General features: G+C 38.8%; 1 protein-coding gene across 2 annotated transcripts in view; it reads left to right on the top strand.

Annotated features, from left to right (window-relative positions):
• The window catches only part of ddhd1a (DDHD domain containing 1a), a 34,602-nt gene extending 23,068 nt beyond the window's left edge, over positions 1-11,534 (top strand). For both annotated transcript variants that reach the window (XM_056476624.1, XM_056476623.1), the window contains 7 exons: positions 648-910; positions 1,144-1,219; positions 1,436-1,585; positions 1,667-1,731; positions 2,274-2,446; positions 4,205-4,378; positions 7,115-11,534. In XM_056476624.1, coding sequence (XP_056332599.1) covers positions 648-910; positions 1,144-1,219; positions 1,436-1,585; positions 1,667-1,731; positions 2,274-2,446; positions 4,205-4,378; positions 7,115-7,293 — 1,080 coding nt within the window. In that variant the 3' untranslated portion in view covers positions 7,294-11,534. The remainder of the gene's footprint in view (positions 1-647; positions 911-1,143; positions 1,220-1,435; positions 1,586-1,666; positions 1,732-2,273; positions 2,447-4,204; positions 4,379-7,114) is intronic.
• Positions 11,535-14,174: the final 2,640 nt, after the last annotated feature.

Here is a 14,174-nt window from a genome sequence, read left to right as displayed (position 1 = left end):
TGTCTGACCAATCAGAGGAAAGTAGACTCATTTGACCAATCAGAGCAAAGTAGAGCATGACCAATCACTACTGAACAGGAAAGTTTGACCAAAAAAAGTAGAGCTGGCTGACCAATCAGAGCAAATGTCGACTCATTTGACCAATCAGAGCAGAGCCACCTGACCAATCAGAGCAGAGTAGATTAATCTGACCAACAAGCAATTAGGAACCTTTAAAATGGCAGAATATTGACACATAGTAGCCAGGGTCTGTCAAGTGCTGATAGGTTTTTCTATTTTATTGGAGTTGGGTTCATCGTAGAGTCTAGGTGTTTTATGTTACAAACCATCTCCTGTTATGATGCTCACACAGGTGGACATGACAGTGATTATTAGTAACACAATGCTTATTGTCACAGGATCCTTCTCAAGTTATTTTAATATGCCATTTTGATCAATCTTAATGTTGGAAAAACTATTAAACAATTGGGAAACCTTGCTTTTTTAGATTCTTGATGAAAATATTAAATTAAAATGGAAATCTTTTGTAACTACTGACACATTTAATAAATAAAATGAAGCTTTCAAACAGTAATATCTGTCTCTCCAGCTGACCAATGAGGTGTTTTGTAGAAATATATATGCATATCCAATGTTCATCTTTTCAGATCACTAAAGGTTTGACGCAGGAGCTCAACCGCCTCTACTCTCTCTTCTGCTCACGAAACCCCGAATTTGAGCGGAACGGTGGTAAAGTGTCCATCATCTCCCACTCTCTGGGCTGCGTGATCACCTTCGACATCATGACCGGGTGGGATCCTGTGCGCTTCTGTCTGCAGGAGCACCACGATCAGCTGGAGGCCGAAGATTCACAGTGGAGCAGCTATGAAGAGCGACACCTGCTGGAGGAAGTGCAGCTCACCAGACAAAGGTCTCTAGGAACAATCTAAGCCAAACCTAAGTGTATTTAGCTCTTCACAACATACAATGATCACTCCGGATGGGACAAAAACATTGGCAAATAATTCCATTTTTGTAATTGTGAGGTTTGCATAGACGAGCAACACTCTTTCTTCAGAAAAAAATGAGTAATCTGTGATAATCTGTGTTTAAAATAATCTGAAATAATGCTATAATTCGAAAAAAAATCTGTGTTTGTAACAGGTTACATGAACTACGAGATCAGCTTCACGGCCTGAAGGAATCAAAACCTGCATCCTTCCCTACGCTGAAGTTTAAGGTGATGTAGTGACTTTAACAGTGATGTCAGCTCTCATACAATCTAGACAGCATCATGGGTAATGTAGTCTTTCACCATGCATTGACAAATTCCTTTAGGAATAAGTTGAAATTATATTTAATCCAGATATAAACCATCTGTTAATAACCTCAAAACTCACTGTGTTTTTTTACATGTGTATGGATTACATGTGTATGAAGCTGAGTTTGTTTGCAGGTGGAGAACTTCTTCTGCATGGGTTGTCCTCTGGCTGTGTTCCTGGCATTGAGAGGGATCCGGCCTGGAAACACTGGTCATCAGGACCACATCATGCCCAAATCCATCTGCCGGCGCCTCTTCAACATCTTCCACCCGACAGATCCTGTGGTAAAACCACGTCTCATTCTGTAACTCAGCTCAGTGGATTAATCTGACACTGTTTGTAACAGATATTTCACTGTCTAATAGGCCTACCGACTGGAGCCTCTGGTATTAAAGCACTATAGCAAAATCGCACCGGTTCAGATACACTGGTGAGTCCTGACATGATGAAATAGATGAATCTTAATAGATGTTAATAGTGTATTTAGTAGATACGTAACATTTATTACATTTTAAATCAAGTTTACTCACTCGCATACACACACATGGTACTGGTTAAAGGGATAGTTTAGCCACAAATGAAATATCTGTCATCATTTACCCATTTTTTACTTGTTCCAAACCTGTTTGACCTACTTTGTTTTTGTTTTGAAGAAACTTGTAACCATTGACTTCCATAGTATATGCTTTACCTATATGGATATCAGTGGTTACAGGTTTGCACCTTTCTTCTAAGTATCATCTAATGTGTTCAACAACTCTTTAAAGGTTTGAATCCACCGGAGGGTGAGTAAATAGTGAGTAAATGTTCATTTTTGGGTTGTACTATCCCTTTAAGTTCATAATTATGATGTGTTTGTAATGTTGCTTTGGCCCAGGGGGATTCACTCGTTTAAAGGTGTCATTTTTTATTGCTTGATTGGTTTCTCTGTTGTGAACTTGAATTGTGAATTGTTTAATGAATATTTTGTAGGTGTAACACCATCAACCCCACGCCATATGATGAGATCAGACCCACTTATCTAAACACAAGCAAAGACACAGCGTCTGACATGGAGAACGGCTCCAGTCCCAGCACCTCGCCTGTCCTGGCCAGGAGACACTACGGAGAGTCCATCACCAACCTGGGCAAGGCCAGCATATTAGGTAAAGTTTTAATTCGAAAACAAACTAAAACAGTGTTTCTCAACCATGCTCCTAGAGGACCACCAGCTCTGCACTTTTTTCATGTCTTCTTAACCAAACACACCTGATTCGGATCATCAGCTTATTAGCAAAGACTGAAAGACCTGTAATGGGTGTGAAAGACTAAGTAGCCGTCAAAAAACATACAGTGCTGGTGGTCCTTCAGGAATGTGGTTGAGAAACACTGTACTAGAAGACACTGTTATCTACTGCCAAAGCAAATACACTTTAACTGCTTTTGCAAAGTATGAGGACTCCAAACGACAATGACATGACAACACTGATACCATATTTACAAGAGCTGCAATTCAGGGGTAATGCGCAGTTGATTTTGACCAATCATAGCGTACTAGAACATCTGACAAATAAGGGCAGAGAAAGGCAGACTGGCCAATCAGATCAAAGGACAATCTGACCAAGCAGAGTAAAGCCATCTCTTCAACCACTACCAAGCAGGGCCATCTGACCAATCAGAGCAGAGTATAACCATCTGACCAATCAAAGAAGAGTAAAGCAATCTGACCAGAGTAGGGCAATGTGACCAATCAGAATTTTTTTTACTGATTTTTGATTTAGATTTTTTTACTGCGTACACACATTTACAGCTTTGTGCGGACGCAGTAAAAAAATCAGATGGATGAAACACTGCGTACGCGTAATCCCACGCTTATTCTCTTTGTACATCCGAATTAACGTGAAACTGAGCGCACGTGCACGAGCGCAAAACCCCTCTCTGCCTCCTCCCCTGTATAAATATGGTAATCACTCTACTTTGGCAAAACCAAACGCAAAAGCAATCAAGAAGAGAAACTTCACAGAATGTGAATTGGAGGTGCTCCTTTCGGAGGTAGACCGGAGAAAAACGTTTTTTTGTTTGCAAGTTTCTCCTCTGGAATTAATAACAAAAGAAAAAAAATAGAGTGGGAGAGTTTAGCTAATGCGGTTAACGCAGTGGGGTCTGAACATCGCACTGTGAGTGAATTAAAAAAGAAATGGTCGTAATGGCTCGTAAAGCGCATGGCAACATGTTTTGACACGATCGACCATAAACCCGGTTCGAATTCAGCGTCTGACGAACAAATTCTTCGTTTTTTCCCCCACTACATATCAGATTTTGCCTACTCTTCATCACGAGGAAGACAAGTAGGAATCATTAATAAGTTAAGCACATTTGAGCATCACATATTATTTGCACATTTATTAAATGGAAATGTTTCCGATTCACGTAGGCAAATTCGTCTTCAGATGGTGCCTTATAGCAATGTGCGTGCAGTCGATCGCTCCGATTACATCAGGAAAACATCAGGCAATCGCTTCAAATTGCGCTTTAATGTTTGGCTGGTCAACTGCATGGTATGGAAACCTTATTTACCTGCTAGACATGCGGATGATCCCGTCCCATACAGCTGCTATTGCACGGTTCAAAGACACTTTGTAGTGTGCAATCTAACATATTTGCCTCTAGGAGTCGCCAATGGAAATAAAACAAACACACACAAGCAATGCACGTACGCCAGACATGAAGTTGGCATGGACCAACGCACATTCTCACGTTAATTTCTTCGTTCGTAGATCCAAATGTGAGCGTGAAATCTGGCGTACGCAGCGCTGATACATGAGGCCCCAGATCTTTGACCACCTCCTTCAGAGACTGAGTGTAGAGCTGATGCTGCTGTGGATATTGTGTGAAAAGTGAGGTGTAATCTGGTGTTTGTGCAGGTGCTGCGAGCCTTGGCAAGGGCATCGGTGGGATTTTGTTCTCTCATTTCTCCCGCTCTCCCAGTCTGCCGTCAGCTGTGGATTCTGGGATGGGGGACAGCGAGGACAGCCAAAGCACTTTCACATTTTCAGCCATTCCTCCTTCCTCATCCTCCTCACTATTTGATGCAACAGGTGTGTACAACCAATGCTCAGTCCCTTTAATTCACTTACATGAGAGAGCATGTTACTGTTTAAAGACTTGAGTGTGTCAGTACAATGTTTTTAAAGGATGATAGATAGAATATTACAGTCATTTCTGAATGGACACATCAGATGACATTATTTTTACCAATTGATATTCTTAGAGAGAAAGTCTATAACTTTGGTTAACATTTCTGAATTGAGGTGTAAATAAAAACAACTCCATTCACATCGACATATCTCTGAAGCTGGACAGCTGGTACTAATCTCAGCCTATTGACGGCAAGCCTGAAACCTTTAGCCTAAAAAGCATAACTGCTAATGCTAAGGCTGCCTCTATGGCAAAGCTTAGGGAAGGAGACTAAAAGCTGCTATGCGATTGCCTACATGAAAATGTTCTTCACTTGACCAGGTTAGCATTACGTGTTTTACAATTCAAAGTGACGCAGACCTTTTCATCATCTCTCATAGTAAGAAAATCTCTGACTGATTCTCGAGGTAGCAAAACCGGCGCAGCACACACATACCTTTTAGCTGAGTCTCGAGCTACTGCTTTCTCCTGTCTGGATGATTGACATACAAATCAGAAAAAGATGTGGACAGTATGCTTCCTGCAAACAAGTCTTAAGGTGGGCAACGGGGTATTCGTTGATGCATTTTGAACTTCAAAATGTGCCACAGATTCTCTGTTGGAGACAGGTCGGGACTGCAGGCAGGCCAGTCAAGTACCTGTATCCTCTTCCTCTGCAGTCAGGACTTTGTAACATGGTTTTGCATTGTCTTGTTGAAATATACATGGAAAAGAAGGCAACATATTGTGCTCCAACATCTCTCTGTACCTCTCAGCATTAATGGTGCATCACAGAAGTGCAAGTTACCTTTGCTAAGGGCACTGACACAACCCCATACCATGACAGATCCTGGCTTTTAGACTTGTTGCTGGAAACAGTCTGGATGATCCTTTTCTTCTTTGGTCCAGAGCACACGACGTCCATTTCTCCTCAAAAAATGACCTGAAATACTGCTTCATCTGATCCCAGTACATGTTTCCACTGTGTGATGGTCCATACCAGATGCCTCTGAGCCCAGAGACGTTTACGGTGCTTCTGGACACTGTTAACATAGGGCTTCCTTTTGGCGCAGTACAGTTTTAACTGGCATTTGTGGATGTAACTATGTACTGTGGTGCTTGATAAAGGTTTGCCGCAGTAGTCCTGAGCCCATGTGGTGATATCGCTAATAGATGAATGAGGATTCTTGATGCAGTGTCGCTTGAGGGATCGGAGATCACGGTTGTTCAGCTTAGGCTTGCACTCTTGTCCTTTACTCACTGAAAATTCCTTCAGATTCCTTCAATCATTTACTGATGTTCTGCACTGTTGAAGGTGAAATATCTAAATGTCGTCTTATCTTTCTTTGAGGAACATTGTTTTTAAATATTTCAATCATTTCCACACGTATTTGTTGGTAAACTGGTGATCCTCAGCCCATCTTTGCTCCTAAAGGACTAGACCTTTCTTGGATGCTGCTTTTAAACCAAATCATAATTACAATCACCTGTTGACATCACCTGTTTCAAATCACATCATTATTTTACCAGTTTACCTGATTACTAGCCCTAAACTGCTCCTGTCACAACTTTTTCTGAAATGTGTTGCAAGATCAAAAATTAGAATATGTGTTTATTTTGAAAAAACAACAACAACAAGCATTAAAAATCACGGGGAACACATAAATAATGTTTATTGAATTGTCTGCAATGAAATACAAGTCAAAGTAAATTTAAAAATCACTACTTTCATTTTTTTATTTGCATTTTCCATACTCTCCCAATTTTTTCTGACATGGGGTTGTAGTTTTTGAAGATCCCACATTAAAATGACAAAAAAATGATAATTAATAATCATTTATCATCCCTTGACATCGCAGCCTGCCATTATCAATATCAAATATAGTCAAACATACGTCTATACATATGAAAAGTCAAACTGCTGGATTTATCATATGCTCCGCTGTAGAGTCTGCGAACACAGCTCTGCACATGAAGGACGATGATATGATGCTAAACCCCAGTGAACTGAAGCTAGCATTTGCTAACAATATCCAACATAAACAAATGATAAATATATTTCAAATGACTTGTGTTATGCCTAGCTAAACACTCATTTTTACAGTATATTAACATAAACATTCTTTTAAATGGTAGTTTTTCCAAAAAAAAATAAATATTTTTACTGTATTTATAATCGGATAAATGCAGTTTTTATGTGCTGAAGAGAATTTAAAGGGATGGTTCGCCCAAATTGAAAACATCCCCTTTACTCACACTGAGGTGGTTCCAAGCATTTATGAGTTTCTTTCGTCTGTCGAACACCAAAGAAAATATTCTGAAGAATAAGCATCCATTGACATCCATAGTTTCCCAGATATGGGTTGCAGGTGGAAGGGAATCCGCTGTATGTGCTGGATAAGTGCCGGTTCATTCCACTGTGGCGACCCCAGATTAATAAAGGGACTAAGCTGAAAAGAAAATGGATGGATGACATCCATAGTATGTTTTATTCCTACTACGGAAGTCTAGTATGGAAGTTTTTTGAGTAAATGATGACAGAATTTTCCGTTTTTGTGTGAACTGTCCCTTTAATTTAAAGCAGTGGTCATGCACAAGCTGTGAGGCATAATTAATGTTGATTATTTGATCTCCTCATGTCTGCTGGTGTGTCGCAGTGGAGATGGAGCACCGCATTGACTTCGAGCTGCGCGAGGGTATGGTGGAGAGCCGCTATTGGTCAGCGGTGACCTCACACACAGCCTATTGGACGTCCCATGACGTGGCCCTGTTCCTCCTGACCTTCATATACAAACAGCAGAGCACAGAGCAAACAGAAAACAGCACAGCCATGTAGCACAGGTGACGCAGTACACACTGATCCATCCCTTAAATCAACACTTAGTGCCTCCGAGTTCCTTTCCTAGGCCTTTCCTTACGGACAGAGGCGGGACTATGCAAATACCTCCAGCACTGATCCTCATCATTAAGAAACAGCAATAATTTCTATATTTTTATATAGTCAAGTCCAAAGAAATTTGATCTATAGAAAGATCTAGAGAAATGTCTTTATTTAGTTAATGGTATATAATAGTATGACTGCATTCAAAATTGCCTACTTCTCGAGTAGGTACTACATTTGAATTTACTACACGACCCAATTCAAATAGTATGAATGTGAGTAGTATGGATGGAATTTGGACGTACTACATCAGCCATTTTGTCTTTATCACTCGACCTGCACACCTCGGTTGTCTCAATTCACCCACGTTCATGAATTCTCTCTAAGTGCATCATGGGATAGCGTAGCGTACATCATATGCGCACTTCAGAATCTCGGGAGTAGTAGGTCATCTCACTTCTCATATTGTTTTTCTAATGGTATGAATACTGTTTTTCATGCACTAAATAGTAGGTAAGTGTGCGGTTTGGGACACACCCTATGTGTACACGATGAGAGATTCCTTCTGTTCTGTTTCGACTTGAGCAATCAGTGTGTGTTTAATGCATTAATATGTTTATTAACATACATAACTACTGTAAATCTGTGTGTTTATGCAGAATGTCCTGCACTTTGTATTTATTTTATTTATTTTATTGAGGGTTTCACAAGATTAGGAATTATGATGACAGGCTGGAAAGATAACGTTCACCCATAAATATATATATATTAATTATTTATTTTTGACATTATTTTCATTAGAAAGAAACATATTTGTGATCCTGGACCATAAAACCAGTCATAAGTGTCCATTTGTGGAGGTTTAGGGTGCAAAATAGTTCAAACAAGTCACGTGCGAGTAAACTCTCCCCACATTGATCAGAGTTTCAGGGTTTATTCTTCCCACAAATTCCACTCAGCTGTCATGCGTTGCTTTTTTAACTAATAATGATAAGCAATAAGACATTAAAGGTGCAAAGATGCACTTTTAATTTTGACACCCACACACCTCATAACCAAATAGACCAGGCATGGGCAAACTTGATCCTGGAGGGCCGGTGTCCCTGCAGAGTTTTGCTCCAACACTAATCAAACACACCTGAACACCCTAAGTAGTGTCTTTAAGATCACTAGAAAGCTACAAGCAGGTGTGTTTGATTGGGGTTGGAGCAAAACTATGCAGGGACACCGGCCCTCCAGGATCGAGTTTGCCCATCCCTGAAATAGACTATAACTCAGAGAGGTCAGACTTTCTCATACAGAGCCTCATTTCAGTTGTCAGGGGTTGTACAAGTCTATGTATTGAATCTATCGCCATTCATTCATGTGACATTTAATTGTTTATTTTAAAATAAGAATAAGACATTCAATAATTTAGTTTTCATTATTAATTATGAGTTTAAAAATAACGTTGGCTAGGATTCTGCATTATAGGCTTACGTTATAGAGAGAAATAACAGATGAAGCGAGACTGCAGTCTGATCATGAAGCGGATCAGTGTTGATCTTACTTTGTCAGTGCAGAAATATGAACAAAACAATATGCCAATGCCTAATACAAAATATTATACGATTAAAATATGCAAATCAGATGGTAATGTCAGCCTGTTGTCCTAACGGATAAACAGCTCTCGGTAATAGTTCAGTTGCCATCAATCCTACTGGTAAATGTGCATTTCATGTAGAATACGAAAGTGAAAGCTGCCCTACTCATCATTCTCCCTGCATATAGCCGTATAGATGGCTATTACATATCCATAATACACTGTGATATAGCCTGCTTTGTTAGTTCGTTGGATCGTATTGCTATCTCACTACAATTGATCCCCTCCAGAGTTCGTTTCAATCGAGCCCAGACCACGCGCTCGTCAGAGAACGATTGCTGGATTCACATATGCCAAAGGAACCGAGCTAACGGGACAAAACAATGCCAGGGGTGTACAGAAAAATATGAAAAGCATAATAGAGTTATATGAAAGTTCATAAACTTAATAGCTAAAACACAATAAAATAATCAAATGTTATACGTTCTCGCTGCAGTCCAGTACGTATTGGACATTGTACCGCCCACTGTAACGCCCATACTACTGTGACAGTTGGGTTTATGGTAGGGGGAGGTGTAGACGATTACTCAGTGGACCTGGTCCAGTACGTCATCAATAGGCCCAGACGGAATCTGCAGACGTTTTTTGCTATTTCTGCTGAGAATTTTGGTTAAAAATCTGCAGATTTCTGCTGAATTATTTTGGGAGTATCATAACTAAAACCTTAATATGTGAAATAAAAAATAATATCCTTTTAACTTCTAATGTTTAAAATGCAAATCCAATTAGATTCACTTCATTTGGTAAACAAAGCAAGTCTCTCATATAATATCTCTACTAAAAGACAGAAAATATTACTGTACAAACTGCACTGTACATAAATCAGATGAACATTTTCATAATAATCAATAATGTTACTGTCATTCTTTTATAAACTGAATAAAAGATTTACACACATTTACTCAAGTTCAATTCAGTTCAATTCCCCTTTATTTGTATAGCGCTTCTACAATGTAGATTGTGTCAAAGCAGCTTCACATAAAAGGTCACAGTAAATAGGAACAGTGCAGTTCAGTTTGTAGTGTTTAAGTTCAGTTCAGTTGAGCTCAGTTCAGTGTGGTTTAATAATCACTACTGAGAGTCCAAATACTGAAGAGCAAATCCAACGATGCGCAGCTCTACAGATCCTGAACCATGCAAGCCAGTGGCGACAGCGGAGAGGGAAAAAAACTTCACTAAATGGCGAAAGTGAAGAATTAAAAAACCTTGAGAGTAACCAGACTCAGTTGGGCACGACCATTTTAATTTCTCCGCTGGCCAAACGTCTTGTGCAGAGCTGCAGTCTCAGCGGCGGAGGCTGGAAGCTGGCCTCAGCGAAGACTCGTCTGTCTCTGGAGCGTCACAGGAATCAGTCTCATGTTCTCCACTCCTCCATGACCACCACAGTAGCTGCTCGGGATACGGCCCGGTCCAGGATATGGAAACCTTGGGATCATCTCGTCGATGGCAAGTAAATAAACATAATTAACGATGGGCTGGAAATCTGTGGAAAATCATGCGCAGATTCAGTGTGGGTCTAGTCATCAAGCTGCAGTGAGGACTGTCTCGGTTCCGAAACGTCTAGGTGTGAAAGCACACTTATACGTCACCTGGAATTGTTATATTTTGCTGAGAGGCAACTATTTAAAATTCTGCAATCTGAGGGTTCATGTCAATACTGAGAAAATCATCTTAAATTGTTAAAGTTTTGATATATTTCGAGTAGTAATTCACTGAATATCTTCATGGACATGATCTTCCCTTAATACTCCAGTGATTTGTGGTGTAAAAGGACAATAAATCATTTAAACCTAAAGCGTATGTTTTGGGATTTTGCCTCAAATACCCCACTGCAACATACATTTTGTGGTCCAGGGTCACATTCCTGTCAAATCTAATGTGTGGAGGGTCTGCGCTTCAGTTAATCATTCATTCATTTTCATTAATTAATATTCCCAATGTAGTAAATGCATTATTGAATTGTCTTTACTCCAAACCAAGCAAATTAAACAGCATCCTGGCGCTACATTCACCCTACTTCAGGACTTTGATTGACTGATTTAAGAGCTCTGTGTCGCTTTCTGCCATTTTGTCTGACGAACAAAGCAAAAATCGAATGCATTTAGCAGATTAACATCGATAAACCTGAACTTGACAATATGTGAAAATGTTTTCATTAGGCTGAGGAATATACCAATTTAATTTCAATTCAATTTCAGTTTTTTTGGTACGATGCTTTCCACTATAATTACTGTTCCAAAGTAGCTTAACAAAAGGTGTGCGTTATTTCATTACAATCAACATCAGAAATGGACACACAAGATGGCAGAAAGCACATCCTGTTTGTTTCCTTCGTTTTACAAAAACACTATATTTTCTTATGGAGCTAGATTAGTCTCAATAATAATTATATATATATTTATGAGCGTTATACAACAGTTCTGTCTGGTTCTCCAATCTGATTGGCTGATAGCCGTGTGATATTCTGGAATCACAGCACTCGTACAGCCTCTTCACCCTTCTGTATTACTCCGCCCACACGGAGTGATCAATAAACTCACTACAGTTTGACAAATATTGTGGCCCTTTTTTTGTCAATCGCTTGTAACCCCCATGCCCTTTAACATAATGTTCTTATAGTTTTTAATATTTTTGTGTTGAATTGATGTAACGAGATGTATAATTCTTCAGGCCCTGCAGGTTTTAAACATCCATTTAAATTGTATGAAATCAAATAAAACATTAATTTTAAACTATTTCACCTATAAAACTTACATTTCATGAACAAACTGCAACAATTATAATTGGTGTGATGACAACAAATGACTGCAAAGAAACATTTCAATGCATTTCATTCATTTTCTTTTCAGCTTAGTCTCTTTATTCATCAGGGGTCACCACAGTGGAATGAACCACCAACTTATCCAGCATATGTTTTACACAGCGGATGCCGAATTATTTAAATACCAACATTCCCGTTCAACACAAAAATGTTTGTCCAGAAAACTTAAATATGTAAAATATGTAGACACATTATAGCGAATATTGTTGACGTAACATATATTTTATGTAGATCAATAGTTATTCACAATTGTTAGTTTGACAGAATAAGTAGTGCGCTGAACAAATGGTGATGTTATGTTTTACAGTGTGTCTATAACTCTAATCTAACCGCTGACTTCAGTAACCCTTTAACTGCCCCACCAAGAAAAAAAACAAACATTTGGATTGCATTTCTTAACTCCCAATGTCGATGCATTTTTTTTTCAACACATCCCATAAATTCTAAAATATTAACCTCTACCAATTTTGTATTATTTTTTTAAGATTTATTTTAGGCCTTTTTGCCTTTATTAGATAGGACAGTAACGAGACAGGAAGCGAAGATGGAGAGAAGGAGAGGGGGGTATGGTGGGGAAATGTCCTCAAGCCGGGACTCGAACTTGAGACACCCTGACGTGCTACTGCAACATTTGTCGGCATGCTAACCACTAGGCTATTGCGCCGACTACCAAATGGTTTTGTCGGTTTATGGTAAAAGTACCAGAAGAAACACATATACTATGAAAATCAGAAAAAATATGAAGGTTAAGACTAATTTATTGAAAAATATAAACAAAATCACCTTTATTTTATAAAGTTTGACATAAAATATTTCAGATTCTCATTTAACATGTTTTCTAGTTGTTGTTTTTTTTTTACAATAAAACCAAAATCAAGTGTAGTAGTGCAACAGGATTATGTTTCATTTTTTTGTCAACCATTTGGTAGAGCGGGCAGTTAAAGGGAGTCTTTGTTTTTCCTACTATGGAAGTCAATGTTTAAAGAAGTTTCCTTCAAAATATCTTCTTTAGTGTTCAACAGAGCGAAAGAAACCCATGAAGCGTTAGAGCCACCTGAGGGAGAGTAAATAGTGAGGTAATTTTCGTTTTGGCGGGAATTTTCGCTTTGCCATAATTGGTCCACTAGATGGCAGCAGCGGTGTCGTGTGGCTTTCCCAACACATCCCTTCTGTTTCTACAGACGGATCCACGTAAACAAAGCAGGAGATTTGCGTTCATTTAGAATATAAGCCCATATACTGTATGTTCTTTTGTTAGTCTTTAGATATGACCGTTTTTAATGAACGTTACTAAAGAGCAATAACAAGATCTACGGCTCGCTTCATTAAGGGGACAGTTCACCCAAAACCGAAAATCCTGTCGTCATTGTTGAGTCATGTTAGAGTTTTTCAAGCTCAAAGGAAGATATACTGAAAATTAGCCTAATATGTTTTGTACTTTGGGCTGCTTTTCCCAACATTTTTCAGGTTATCTTCTTTTGTGTTCAACAGAAGAAACTCATAAACATTTATAATCCTGGTGAACTTCCCTTTAATGAGCTGAACCTGAGATAAATCATGTTGTTTAGCAATATAAGAGCACTTTTAGAAATATTTCGGTTTAAAAGTCAAATAATATGTGGAATTTCCCATTACAGCTCACACACACACACACACGATTTTTATACTGTACAACCATATATTATTTATTTTCTTAAAAGCGTTATATTATTTTCAAATTGTCTTAGGAGATTCAATGAAGTATATATATATATATATGTATATTCATTCATTCATTCATTTTCCTTCGACTTAGTCCCTTATTAATCTGGGGTCACCACAGTGGAATGAACCGCCTACTCCAGCATATGTTTTACACAGTGGATACCCTTCCAGCTGCAACCCAGTACTGGTAAACACCCATCCATATTAATTCACACTCATACACACTAAAGCCAAGTGCTAACCACTCATCCACTGTGCCGCCCTATATACAGTACACACTCGCTGGCCACCTTATTAGGTATGCCTTACTAGTACTGTAGTTGGACCCCCTTTTGGTGCATTATCCCGCCGGAAGTAGCTATCAGAAGATGGGTACACTGTGGTCATAAAGGGATGGACATGGTCAGCATCAATACTCAGGTAGGTTGAAGGTTGCTATGTGATTGGCGGATTAGAAATTTGCATTAACAGGCAGTTGGATGGGTGTGTGATAAGTGGTTGGTGAGTGTTATGTATGTATATATACACACACACACAACATTAAATAAATAAAAATTATTATTTTCATTCATATTAAATATTTTATAAATATAATTAAATCTCAATATATTTATGAACAGCAGCTGCAGAAAAACAGCTGAATATTGTCAAAATATTATATAATAGTAT

This window comes from Danio aesculapii, chromosome 17, assembly GCF_903798145.1.
Source record: "Danio aesculapii chromosome 17, fDanAes4.1, whole genome shotgun sequence".
NCBI lineage: Eukaryota > Metazoa > Chordata > Actinopteri > Cypriniformes > Danionidae > Danio > Danio aesculapii.
This window is presented reverse-complemented; position numbering and strand designations above follow the sequence as displayed.